The 14,261-nt window shown below is 36.2% G+C and overlaps 1 protein-coding gene across 1 annotated transcript; it reads left to right on the top strand.

Annotated features, from left to right (window-relative positions):
• Positions 1–520: 520 nt before the first annotated feature.
• On the top strand, positions 521–12,033 carry LOC104604284 (uncharacterized). Its single transcript, XM_010268570.3, has 9 exons — positions 521–660; positions 1,120–1,242; positions 2,650–2,730; positions 2,856–2,944; positions 3,081–3,155; positions 9,490–9,548; positions 9,637–9,696; positions 11,212–11,397; positions 11,494–12,033. Exons 2-9 carry the CDS (start codon positions 1,120–1,122, stop codon positions 11,580–11,582), a joined length of 762 nt encoding a protein of 253 aa, XP_010266872.1. The 5' UTR covers positions 521–660; the 3' UTR covers positions 11,583–12,033.
• Positions 12,034–14,261: the final 2,228 nt, after the last annotated feature.

The raw sequence follows: 14,261 nt of genomic DNA, 5'->3' as shown, positions 1-14,261 counted from the left end.
TAAGCTTGATTAGTATTCAAGCTTTAACTCGACCAATTAAAAATTTGACTTGAAAATTCGAAAACTTAGCTTAATTACATATATGTGTATATATATATATATTATAGAATATAAAAATATATTCATTTTCAAATTTTCCACTCAAATTTGAACCCATTCAAACCGAGTTCAAATTAAAAAATATAGTTAAAATTAAACTCAACCTCAAACATCGAATCAATACATGCCAAAATTTGACTCGGCTTGACTCGACTGCAGCCCTTAGCCTACAAAATTGACAGATTTGGAAACGAATAACATGATAATGTTATAATTTAATTATGAAGAAGAGAGGTATCAGAGTAGGGTCATTTTTGTGTGGAAAAACCAAAATCTGATCCTGACCCAATTAGTGGGACATGTTTCCCTCTACGATTCGGTCGGTTCTGGAGGAATGGTTCTAACTAAGGGGTTTATGAACTTACGGTTCGAATTCGACTCGGATGAAAGATCGGTTCAACCGGTAAACACAGCGGCTGAAGATTGTAGTAGGGCGGAGGGCTGGTGCTATATAAACGATGGGAGAAGCGCACGAGGGTTAGGGCGGTAAAGAAGAAACGAAGCCAGAGAAGAGGGCTGTTTGCGGAGCATCCACTGTTCCGAAACTATTATACTTAGAAGGTAAAAGGAAAAAAAAAAAAAAAAAAGAAAAAAGAAAGAGAAGAAGCTCCATTCGCTCTCATTTTCTCTTGCAACATTTTTATTTTTACTTTTTTTTTTTCCTTTTTAAATCGACCTAAACCCTAGTTTTGCGTCATGCATTGAATCTTCTTACATATGTTTTTAATATTTCTTGGGTTTTTAATTCACGGTTTTGATTCTTCATCTGAAACCCGTTTCCTTTTTAATGGCATTTTTATCCTTTTGTGGGCGAGTGTATTTGATTTTTCAACTGATAAAAAAAAAGTTTTGCACACTATTAATTGTGAAATGGGTTTTCCTTTCTTTTTCCCGTCAATTTTATAGTTCCATCTCTGCATTACTCTTCAATGGAGGAGAAGTATTGGATTAGTTGGAGGAATGGTTGTGCTTTTACAAAGTCATTTACTTATTTTCTTTTTCTTTGTTAATGTGGAGAAGATGGATCGGTACCAGAGAGTGGAGAAGCCAAAAGCGGAAACACCAATAAACGAGAATGAGATACGGATTACGACTCAAGGTAGGATGAGGAGCTATATCACATATGCCACGAGCCTACTTCAGGTAACCTGTTTTCATTTCTATTTTCCTGTTTATTTAAATTGAAGTAAGACAATGCAAGGTTATCCGTCTGTTCAAGCCATTTATCTGAAACTATTGTTTCATTTGGTTGTAGTGCAAATAAATTTGCACTGATGCAAAACCATGATAGTGCAAATGATCTGAGTGCAAATTCTGATTTATTTTTGTTTCAAAATTTACCTTACTTTATTTGATTGCATTATTAATGAAGTAAAATAAGACCTGAAGCAGAATAAAGTAAAACCCAAAGAAAAATTAAACTAGGATTTGCATTCCCATGTATTTGTATTAGTGCAAATAAAATTGCACTGTAACCAAACACAACCTAAAGTTTTTGTTGTAAAAGAATGCAATTTAAAATGTTTTTGATGTTGTATCTGATAATGTGCGATGCAAGATAATAAACTAAAAAGAATGCTAATGCACAAAAAGAAAAAAAAAATGAAGTTCAGAAGAAAGATATACTATGAGTATCTGAAAATGAATAAAGAATTTGTTGTGGTGAAATGCCAAAATGAAGATAAAACCTTTTTCTGTGTTTTGTAAGGCAGAGAGAAGATAACATGAAAGATATTTATAGAAAAAAAATTCTGGAAGCAGTACCAGTGAAGCAGTATTATCGATGTTGGTGGTCAGTGAATTGTCCTATATCAGGCTGACCTGGAAATCCTAATCTTTAAATAATTAGATGTCTTTTCTCAACATCTGACATTCTGACTACATGTGCTCTTGATAGCCTAGTGGCACCCACTTTCAGAAGATGGGACTTCAAAAATATGGGCCACCAAATGGATGGTTGCTCTTGGTATTCAAATATGCCTGTTTTTTAGTGACGTGCATATGATTTCATTTAGGATCTTCATGGCATTGTTTAAAAGCCTGTGCTGTTATAAAAAGTCAAATTTATTCCATGCAATGAAGTATGTATGTTATAGCTTATGAATGCAGTAAGCAGTTAACAAGTTCCATACTGAATATGTTCAAATTTGTTTGTCTGCATTATGTATGCAATCATGCATGAAGAACTTTAACAACATCTGGAAATTATAACTTTGTGTTGATCAAAAAAATTATGACTTTGTCCATTGTATTTTTTTAACTGTGTTATTTAATTTTATTTATTAGTTGTAGTTGCTTTACATATCTTGATTATTGTTCCTTGATTTCAATAACCATATTAAAAAGAAGTTGCGCATCTAAAGTAAACTGTTCCACGTATGAACAATAAAAAATGAAATGTTCCATGTATGGAATCCATCACTTTATTATGGAAATCTAGCGTCAGTTATATTGATGCTTTCCTTTTTTTTTCCCATTCTTGAGATCAAGGGATGCCTTATCTTTATCATGCTTTTTTTTTGGATGTAAGTGTGCTTCGCATTTTGACAGGAGAAAGGATCAAATGAAATTGTCTTCAAGGCAATGGGAAGAGCTATCAACAAGACTGTAATGATCGTGGAGCTAATTAAGGTAGTTTACTTGATATTATCAGTCAAGAATGATCCCAGATTCTTATTTCAAGCATGGAAGGCTTGTTATTTTATTTGTCTCCATTTTCTTTTGGAGTTGTATACTTACTATTACCTATAAAGCAGAGAAGAATTGTTGGTCTTCATCAGAATACATCAATTGGTTCCACTGACATAACTGATACTTGGGAGCCCCTAGAAGAAGGCCTCCTTCCGTAAGAGCACTTTGAACCTTGTCTTGAGCATGAAAGGCTGTATTCTGATTGTCATGATAGGCACCATGGTGTTCATCATGCCTATTGTTCTTTGGTCCTGTTTTGGCTCTCATAAGGGCTCTTCTTTGCATTACAGTCTCGAAACCACTAGGCATGTCTCAATGATTACAATCACCCTTTCAAAGAAGGAGCTCGATAAGTCATCTATTGGGTGAGTTTAAATTGGTTTATTATCTATACTTGCAATACTTCATGTTATCAAGGCTCACTACATTTTGTATTTATCTATATTTGATTATTTTCTTTAATCACTAACTGATCAGAAACCTTATTAAATTATCAAAATAAGAAATGATAATAAAGAAAATAAACAGTCACACTCCCCAAAAAAAAATCTCAAGGAGTGAGGACAACCTTGTATCCTCCCCCAAGCAACATAGAAATCTGATAGATTATAACTAGTTCCTTTACTTGGTGTATAGACCCTCCATGCAAAATATGTGTATTAGAACTCTTCTAGCTAGTGAATCTGCCAATTTTTGAGTCTGTCTGAAAGAGGTGCTCAAGGTGATAGCGAAATCTCTATGCATCTAGCTTCCCAGGTGAACTGGCATTAATGCAGTTTTTTGGAGTAGTCTAGTGGGAAAAGAAATGCCAGAGATTTTGATGGTTTGTATTGCTAAGCACATGTAAGAGGTGCTCAAGGTGATAGCGAAATCTCTAGGCTTCTAGCTTCCCAGGTGAACTGGCATTAATGCAGTCTTTTTGAGTAATCTAGTGGGAAAAGAAATGCCAGAGATTTTGATGGTTTGTATAGCTAAGCACATGTATTTTAGACCCTTTGATGAATCTCCACCATTGTTATTTTTGATTGTTCAAGTGCAGATAAGGAACCTTTCTTGTGACTTATGATTTGGAACCACCACTGCTATCATTTCCTAAGTTAACATTGCTAGTTAGTTTAGTATTTAGAAGAGTGACCCTTTGATGAATCTCCACCATTGTTATTTTTGATTGTTCAAGTGCAGATAAGGAACCTTTCTTGCGACTTATGATTTGGAATCACCACTGTTACCATTTCCTAAGTTAACATTGCTAGTTAGTCTAGTATTTAGAAGAGTTGCATCTATTCCTTGCGAGTATCATGCACTTTTCATTCCTTACCCTCTCTTTATCTATTGGAAATAATCTAATGTGCATAATGTGTGCATAATACTGTTTCTGAACAAGATAATTGGAAATTGCCTCTATTGGGTATGATTCAACTTTCATTTTGGGAGAGACTAAGTTCTATTACAAAGTGCTTCTTGGTAGTGTTTGACAGGAAAATATCTAGGTGGATCTGGAGTAGGTTTTGCAGTTTTACTATTATTAAGTACCTATTTTTCCGTTTTTGTGCTGTTTCCTTTAAGCAAAGAATCCCGATAGCTGATTAATATGTTATCTTTTATATGTAAACTGGATATTGAAGAAATTGGTAGCCATCTTCTGAGTGGTGGTTTTAGATGGTGTTATAATTATTTTAGGTATCATGCTGTCAGTGTTATTTTGATTTATGGAGCAACTAAAATATTTATTGTCTATCTCATTAGTCACAGCCTTTTGGTTGTACAGAGATTTTGGTATTTACTGGTTTAATGTTGATGTGGTGAAACTGTTCCTAGGTATCTATCTGTTTCTCTGTTGCATACCTGACATTCTCAATGAGAAAGTTGCCCAGTTAAAGAGTGAAATCAGCATTGGAACTTGTAACCAGATTGAGATACAATGTGATGTAGGACAGGTAGGGGTCCTATGACTTTCAAATCTGATGGTGGACTTTCTAGGGCAAAGAAAGGTGATGTTGGTGAGCAAGGATGAAGAATATGGGTGAAGAAGCTAGGGATGAAAAAGCTTTCTAGTTATCAAAAAGTGAACAAGTATGAAGAATATAGCTGTTATAGTAAGCAGCAAAGATATAAAATGCTTAGAAGAAGAATCAAGTCATAATCATCATGTAAGCCTTGTCCCAACTATATGGGGTTGGCTACATGGATCCTGTTTCGCCATTCCATTCAGATTTGTGCCATGAAGAAGAATGAAGTAAGAGAGAAACAAAAGAAAAATATCTGACTACAATCAAGGTTTGCTAATCCAGAGTTCCAGACTTTTATCCATCAAATCAACTTTATTTTTTTTTTTCAATTACAATGACTATCTTCAATTTTTAACTCAAAAACTGATCCCAAGCAAGTTCTATTCTTCTAACTAGTTTATTACTTAAAAAAACCCATAAGTGGTAGCATATGGAGACGCTCAAATAGGGGCTTACTCCTGAATAATTTTGTTTAACTCATTACTAATCTTACTAAAACTAAACTAAATGTAAAGAAACTAGAAATTACAAAAACCCATAAGTGGTAGCATGGACGGAGATAGAGCCCCTGGCCCTGATGGCTTCCCAATTCTATTCTACCAGACATGTTGGAGCATCATTAATTCAGATTTATTACAAGTATTTAATGATTTCTATCATTCAGCCATTGTAAACAAAGGAAACAATTCCAATTTCATATGCCTGATTCCCAAGAGAAAGGGTACTTTAGAACCAAAAGAGTATAGACCTATCAGTCTGATTGGGAGTGTCTACAAAATTTTAGCAAAGGTTCTAGCTGAAAGATTGAAGAAAGTTTTAGGTGAAATCATATACCCGAATCAATTTGCTTTCATCAAAGGGCGTTAAATAATCGACAACACTCTAATAGCAAGCAGATGCGTTGAAGAGAGGAAGCTGAATGGCAAACCAGGTGTGATTGTGAAACTTTATTTGGAAAAAGCGTATGATAAAATAGATTGGGAGTGCCTCATGGAAACTATGAGAATAATGTGTTTTTGAAACAAGTGGATTCAGTGAGTTGAGGGATGCATAAGTTCTACTTGGTTCTCAGTAAATGGGCAGCCAAAAGGATACTTTAATGCCAACATAGGCCTAAGACAAGGATACCCCCTCTCCCCATTGCTTTTTACTCTAGTCACAGAAATTTTCAGCCAATTGGTGAATAAGGCAATCTCTCTTGGACTATTGAGAGGATTTGAAGTTGGACAGGAAGCTACCCAAATATCTCATCTTCAGTTTGCTAATGACACTATCCTTTTTTCTAGAAGCTGATGAAGTTTATGTGTCAAATCTGAAAAGGGTCATCACCTGTTTTGAATGGATGTCAGGATTGCAAGTAAACTTCTTAAAGAGCAGTATTGCTGGCATACATCTAGCAGAGGCTCAATCCTTGATTAGCTTCACAGAGATCTTGGGATGCAAAGTAGAGAATCTCCCCTTCTCATATATGGGGATGCCTCTTGGAGGGAACTCGAAAAATCAAAGCTTTTGGGCAATTCTAGAAAAATGTGAGAAGAAACTAGCAACATGGAAAATGAACTACTTGTCAAAAAGGGGGGGGGGGCTCACTCTAGTTAGAGCATCATCCTTGGCATACCTTCCCACCTACCAGCTTTCCATCTTTCGCATGCCTAACAAGATAACCATTCAGTTAGAAAAACTTCAAAGAAACTTTATTTGGGAAGGAGGGGGGAAGGGGCTCACACCTTGTGAAGTGGTCTCAGGTTAGCAAACCAAAGGAGAATGGAGATTTGGGAGTAGGTCATTTGAAAGAAAGAAACACGGCTCTTCTTAGTAAATGGTTGTGGCGATTTCCTCTAGAGCCAACTGCACTATGGACTGCTGTAATCACTAGCAAAGACGGGAAGCACACCAATGGTTGGGATAGCAAGCTTCACTTGAATCGAATCAAAGACACCCACCCTTGGAAAGGTATAATCTTGACTTACAATTTTTTCATATCCTTTATTAGATATAAAGTGGGAAAGGGTGACAATTTAGTTTTGGACCGACCTGTGGTGGGGTAATTCTACTTTAGCTAACTCGTTCCCTCGCCTATTCAGCCTTACCTTAAACCAAGAAGCTTCCATATCCTAGGTTTTACCCCCTCCCCTCCTTATTTCAACTGGAATCTAACCCTTAGGAGACCTCTAAGGGATCCAGAAATTAGTGAAATCTCTAGCTTCTTGGACACCCTGAGAGAGGTCTACCTCTCACAAAATTCCCCTGACCTTCGTGTTTGGACCCTTCACCCATCAGGTAAGTTTTCAACCAAATCTTGCTTCAAAGCTTTAGTTAGGGAAGAACAAACTAATGATCAGTACCCCTACAAGAGAATCTGGTGTGCTCATATCCTTACCAGGGTATGTTTTTTTGTGTGGGAAGCCAGCTTAAAGAAAATCAACACTTTTGACCTCCTTCAGAAAAAGAACCATGGCAGGTATTATTTATCTCCACATGGCTGTTGCTTCTGCTTTAAAGCTAGGGAACCCACCAACCATATTCTGCTCCACTGTGAGGAAACTAGAAAATGCTGGAACTTCTTTCTATCTTTGTTTCAATACAGCTGGGTTTTCCCTGAAAATGTGGCTGATTGCTTAAGGCAATGGTCAGGAAGAGGATTAAGCAAAAGAGGGAAAATCTTATGGCAATCTGCTGCGCATGCTATTTTCTGGAGCATTTGGGAAGAGAGAAACAACAGGGTCTTTAACAACAGAACAAAAAACTTTGAGGAGCTGATGTCTCTAATATGTTACAGATGCTTCCTAGACTTCCAGCTCATCTCATTTCAGAGGTGTCCCTTTTGATGACCTCGAAAGAAACGCTGTAAATTTCTTTCACACTAAACAAATACAGTTCAACACTACCCGTAACTTCAGATCTGATGTGGAGGGCGAGACGACCTTGTATTTTGATAGGAGTGCTTTTGGAAACCCAGGTACAGCGGTTATTGGAGGTGTAATTCGAAATAGAAATGGTATCAGTTGGGCTTTTAGTGGGCCAGTTGGAGTTGCCTCATTAACAAAGGCAGAAGTCTTGGCAGCTCTAACTGGCATCAGGATTGCAAAAGACACGGGTTTACAAAGTCTTACCATTAAAGGAGATTCAGCCAACACCATTAACTGGCTTTCTAGTCCTGACAGTGGGCCTTGGGCCTCTTTAAGTGGCCAGGTGGTCTGGATTCCGAGGGAGCTAAACTCTGAAGCTGATAGTCTATTTAAATCTGGTGCTTACAGGGATTTTCTCTTTAGTGATAGCTATATGCCTTTGTAATTTTCTGAGAGTTTTATCTGTTGTGTACATTGCCTCATGTACCTCTCCTTTTGAATAAAGTTAACTTTTTCTCAAAAAAAAAATCACGATTTTATTTATAAATAGTAATTTTGATATTTAGTAAGACTAGTAGCTTTATAGAAAATTGAAACTTAACCAACTCCTAAGACATCAATAACCTAGAAAATGGATTTAAAAACTCAAAAAATACCAATGTCCAATCACCTAAAAAATTTGAAATCAGTGTAGGAATTGGAGAAGTGATGTATTTCTCATTGAATTCTTTCCTTGTGTCTTTTTTGGTATTACATGTTACACATTATCAGGGTCTGGGAGGTTCTCATTGGCATATCTGTATCGTAGTGAGTCCTGTGCCTATATTTCTCAAAAGTAACTTCGGTGATAGTAGAAATGGAGATTTTGAAGATGTATATCAATCTGAGTATTGTTTAATGATGAAGCCAGTTTTAATTTTTACAATGTTTTGGAGGTCTTATAGGACAGTAGGAGCATAGTCAAATAATTTTTACTAGGTTCAAAATAAATAAATTTAGCCATGCTTAAGTCACTCCAAAGATGTAATTGCTTCAGAATTTTATTGGAGATGGCTAGGTAGTTGCTAATTTGATGATCCTCTTGGTACCTACATGGCTACAAGGGCATAACTCGAGAGCATTTCAGGAAGCAAATTGGCCCAGTGGGCTGTAATACCTTATTCCTTGTATGATCTGCATGGGCAACACTTCTTTAATGCAAAAATCTGGTCAAAATAAATTAAATGGTGCTTGATTTGCTTTATTATATATTGGGCACTATATGTATTCTTGTGCTTCCTATTATTGCCATCAACTAAGCCTTATCCCAACTATATGGGGCCAGTTACATAATCCTGTTTTGCCATTCTGTTCTGTTTAATGCCATGTTTATTGTTACATTATGAGTGGTTAAATCATTTCTTACCACTTCAAATTATGTCCCTTTGGGTCTTCCCCTAGCCCTTCTAGCCCCTTCAACTTGTGACAGATCACTTCTTAAAGGTGCTGTACATGATCTTTTATGCACGTGACGAAACCATCTTAGTCTACTTTCTCCCATTTTGTCACCTGTTTGAGTCGGTTCCTTTGATAATGACTTCATTCTTACTCTCTGTGTGTTCTTTTGCTTCTAGATGATAAGAGTTGAGATTAATGCAAATGATTAGTTATTTATGAAGTCAAGAAATGCTTTGATTGTCGTCTCAAGTTCCTTTCTTAACCGGTTAACCCTAAAAACTGATCATTATTTATCAACTGAAGCAGGAGTAATCGCTATCTGAATATTTATTAATGTCCGCTTTCTATTTTCCTTAAAAAAAGGACAAATCGTCATTACTTATGCATATCATTATCTTTGTCAGGTACCAGCCCCCTTTACCAGCTGATCAGGTGAAGGCACTGACGGAATTTGAATATGAAGGTGGTAATGCAGTAGTTCTATATTTTGTTATATTCTATTCTCAGGTTAGCAATGCCCCAATATCCTGTGACATCTTTTTGGAATGTAGATGGTTCACCTGGTGGTCGAGGAAGGGGACGTGGTGGTAGAGGAAGAGGAAGGGCTAGAGGTATGTTTGCTACGAGTGTATTCACACTACAGTTACAAACTACTAGAGAATTGTCCAAATTATTTGCAATGATACTAAATTAGGCTCACTTGCTGTGTCCAGTGATTTGGGCATACCCCATTTTGATAAAATGGGCACATCCCTAGTGAAAAGACATGGAAACCACTGTTTGCCTTTTATTACTTGTATTATTTGACTAATGATTAGAAGTATGCCTCTATAAAAAGTGGGATGTGCCCAAACCACTGGCCTATAGACCTGTTCATGGGCCGGGTAGCCCGATGGGCTGGCCCGACTCGACTCGTTATTAAGTCGGGCATGGTCATAATTTTAGGCATGCGGGCTCGGGCTCAGGCCTAATCGGGCCCGACTTTTTTTGGGCTGGGCCGAGCCCGAGCCTGACTTGATACAATATATTAAATAATAAAAATATATTTTATTTAATAAAAAATATATATACAATATTTTTTCTTTGTACTCTTTTTTTTCCAAGTAATAGTGAGGTGCTTATTATTTTTGAGTTTTGAAGGTTTTTAATATAAATAAAACACTTTTTATTGAATAAAAAAAGAAAAAATTATGTTTTCAAATTTTTGGTCGGGCTTGGGCTCGAGCCCGGGCTTTGGGCTTTATGAGGCCGGGCTCGGGCTCACACCTGAGTGTATTCTGTTGATACATGTACAAAACCTGGCCCGGCCCATGAACAGGTCTACTAGCCTAAAAAATTTAGTGTTTTAAGAGAATTGAAAGATATTACTAGTATGGATGCTTAGATATTACTATTAATATACTATTACTAACATGGATCTATATTATTAATAGGGCAAATTACAGATAGGTACCTTATACTAAGGGCCCCAACTTTCAAGTGCAACATTTTAGTACCTTCAACTTTTAGAAGTATACACTTGAGTCCAACTCTGTTAAAACTGACTTTACAGTGGGGTAAAATTACAAAAATGCCCATATTCAGATTTTCTTTTTGTTTTTCATTATTCTTTGTTGTTTCATCCAAATGCTTTTATTCTTTGTTGAAAAGAAGTATAGAGATGGCTTCATATGGAAAAAAAGAGAAATCAAAGTTCAGTGAGCAAAAGAGAATCTAAACACGGTCATTATTGTAGTTTTGCCCTCATTGTCACGTCATTTTTAACAGAGTTGGACTTAAAAGTGTATATTTCCAGTTCAGGGTACTAAAATGTTCCACTTTAAAGTTCAAGCCCTTAAATGTCACAAACAGGAATGCAAATGTAGAGGCAATGATTGTTAAAGTTGATTAATCATACTCAAGAGAAGAGTCACGTAGAGTTATTAGAATCCCTGTAGTTACAGATTCATAAGCAAACACTTTGTCCATTCAATCATATAATGTGAACCGTTTTGATAGTTTTAAGCAATAGTTGATTAAGTACGTACTGAGTTTCATAAAGACATTTTCCCGTAGATACAATATTGTTTTGTTAAAAGAGTAGTGTTCTTATGATATTCTGATATGACTAGTGCATTTTATTTCAGGGAACGGATTTGTGTCTGGTGAATACGGAGATGGAGGTTGGGACAGAAGTCGAAGCTTTAGGGGCTGGGGCCGTGGAAGAGGGCGTGGCTTCCGTGGGCGTGGAAGGGGAGGATACAATTACGGTGCCCCGGCTGATACCCAACAAGAAGCAGTAGTCAACCATGAACCACCTGTTCAAGGCCGAGGTACTGTAGTGTTATTCTCCCTTCTTCACGGGGTTTATTGATTCAATGTTAATTGCTCATTAGAAAACTCAGTGTCTGACTTTTATTTGATTGCAGGGCGTGGCCGTTGGAGGGGACAGAATCGTGGAAGAGGCCGTAATGTTCAATCCAATGGGCCGATCCATGTAGTTGCTGGAGGCGCTTGACTTGCTCCCTCCAATGTATTGATCCCGATTGCAAGTTATTGCATTTTATATGCTGGATTGGATGCCTGCTCCATTTTTTCTCTCTTATCTTTTAATTTTTCTCCTTCGCTACTATTTTTAATTTATCATCCCATTTGTGATAGGATAGGATGTATTGTGTAGCAACGTTAAATGTAAACCCTGTATTTGATGAAGCCGTCGTAGGACGGCAACGTCGACGTGTTTTTGTAGGTGGTTTAGGATTTCTCATTCTGACTTTGTTGTAGAATTTTGCTAACCGAGCAGTACATTCATTCATTGGTTGGTTTTTTTTTTTAATTTTTATCATCTTAGGTGATTCGTTTTTGTTAAATTGACTTGTTCAATTGAAAATGTTCTTAGCTTGTTCACTTTGATGTCTGACATCTGAAAGTGCAATAATTACATTAAGAGGTATTTTGGTATTGGTGAACTTTTCTTTCCTCCGAACTTTGAATTGTAGAGAATGTTGTTTTGAATTCTGAATTTTGAAAATTGTCAAATATCTATTTTGACCCCATATATGAGAGTTTTTGTTTATTTTTTTTGAGTATCATTGGAAAATAAAAAATTGTATGATTGCATTTTAATATAGAAGAGATAAGAGGAAACGAACAATCAATTTTCTTTTAAAGTTAAAAGATTCCTCTTAAGAGATAAGAATTAAGAGGAAACGAACACACCTTTAGTCGATTTATTGTGAAGCAACCAAGGGCCAAATGACCTAGAGTGCAATTTGGCCCTATTTGGTTTGAGGAAAATAGGGGTCTGAAATCTGTATGGATTATTATTCAGACTCTTACTGTTTGGTTGGGCAGAATTGGAATCCTGTTTCTATTCAATTGGAATGGCATTCCCTGATTTGAGGGAATGACCATTGGAATGAAATCCCATTTTTATAATCCAATTCTCATTTCCATTCCTATCTGAATCAAATAGAGTACGAGATAATGAGCATAGATCATTCTGATTTCAATTCTAGCTGTGAACCAAATGAACCCTAATTACTATTTCATAATCTATGCAGTCTTCTCCTTTTTGTTTATGTATTTTAGGCCAAGAAGTCCGAGTCGTCCACTCTGCTTAAGGACGAGTCTATCGATAGGAAGTTTGCAATTTCCCTTACCTCACACGCGTGTGGCTTAGGTTATGAAATCTGAACTCTGAAGAGCTTTGCAAGTTGTAACTTGCAACTACTATTTTCTATTCTCTTCACCTGTCTATCTTGTCTTAGATTATTCTATTCCTACAGGATATGATGAAACTTAAAAAAAGATAGATATTCCTATAATTAATTGAAACTTAAAAGCTTGTTCACAGTCCCAAAACCATAGAATATGCCCCAACACAAACCACTTTTTGTTAGGTTTTATGGGGATTTTATATTTGAAGGTATTTGCATGATTTTCAAAACCGGATCGGACCAGACAGTCGGACTGGAAAAACCAGGAACTGGTCACCTGATCGGTTCCATTTTTCTCAAAAATCATTAATTTTGGTCAACAAACCGCTGAACTGGCCGGTTAACCGTTTGAATAGTTTTGATCGTTTTTCAATTTTTTTTTAATATTTTGTTAAAACGAGCTGACCTTTTGGATTGAACGATTGGACCGTTTGAACTACTAACCGAACCCCTAACCAATTCGGTTTTAAAATCCATGAATATTTGGATTGGCAAGAGGTCACATTCCATGCTTCTGGTCTGTGAACAAGATTTTAGATTTCAATTATAGGAACGTCTATATCTTCTTAAGTTTCATCGTATCGAGCATGAATAGAATAATCAAGACAAGATATTTTATTGCATATTCAATGGAGAGAATGACAGGCAGGAAGATCTTTTTGGCATTATCCAAAACTCGCATGAAAGGGTTCTTTCACTTTCAATTTCTTTTTAATTGGAAAGAGAAAACACAATGTAGATTGCTCCACAACTCCATCTACCATCTACCCCTTATGGATTTTGTCGGTAAGGTTATAACTTATAACACTTTGGACCAGAAAATTAGATAAACTTTTCCAACATCTTCAATGTGTTTCTACATGATGTGTGTGTATGAAAGAGAGAAGAGAAGGAGATTTCCATTGTAATAATGGACCTTCAGTGAGAATGTCAAAATGGTCCATCAATTGACAGATTGTTCACACCCATGCATACAAATAATACTTAAACTCCAATGCCACTCTCGTTCCAACACTAGAAATAATACAAATGGTGAGTTTTCTATTTAGAAACATTCAATGCCTGAGCCATGGTCCATTGGTAAGCAAGAACATATTATGGATCCTTGGCATAAAAAAAGTGGAAAACCTGAACCTGACAATCTAGTCCAAAAAAAAGGTATGATACCGAAATCGGTCTAAATCAGTCTTCACACCAGTTTGATTTGTTAAAAGTTATAACATTTTTAAAGTACTGTCATTGAAATTGTGATTAAAATTGTTAACATTATGTGGTGGAGTAGTGAGCAAAAAAAAATAAAAAAACCGAATTGACTGAAATCGAACCAGTCAGTTCAGTGCTTTTAAAAAATCGAAGGTACCGATTTGATTTCGGTTAACCAATATAGAAAACCAACGGTTAACTGAACCAATCGGTATACATATATTTCTATATATTTTATAAATATTTATGTATATTATATAACTTTTTTATATATT

The sequence above is a fragment of the Nelumbo nucifera genome, chromosome 6 (genome assembly GCF_055504915.1).
Source record: "Nelumbo nucifera cultivar China Antique chromosome 6, China Antique-T2T, whole genome shotgun sequence".
In the NCBI taxonomy this organism is placed as follows: domain Eukaryota; kingdom Viridiplantae; phylum Streptophyta; class Magnoliopsida; order Proteales; family Nelumbonaceae; genus Nelumbo; species Nelumbo nucifera.
This window is presented reverse-complemented; position numbering and strand designations above follow the sequence as displayed.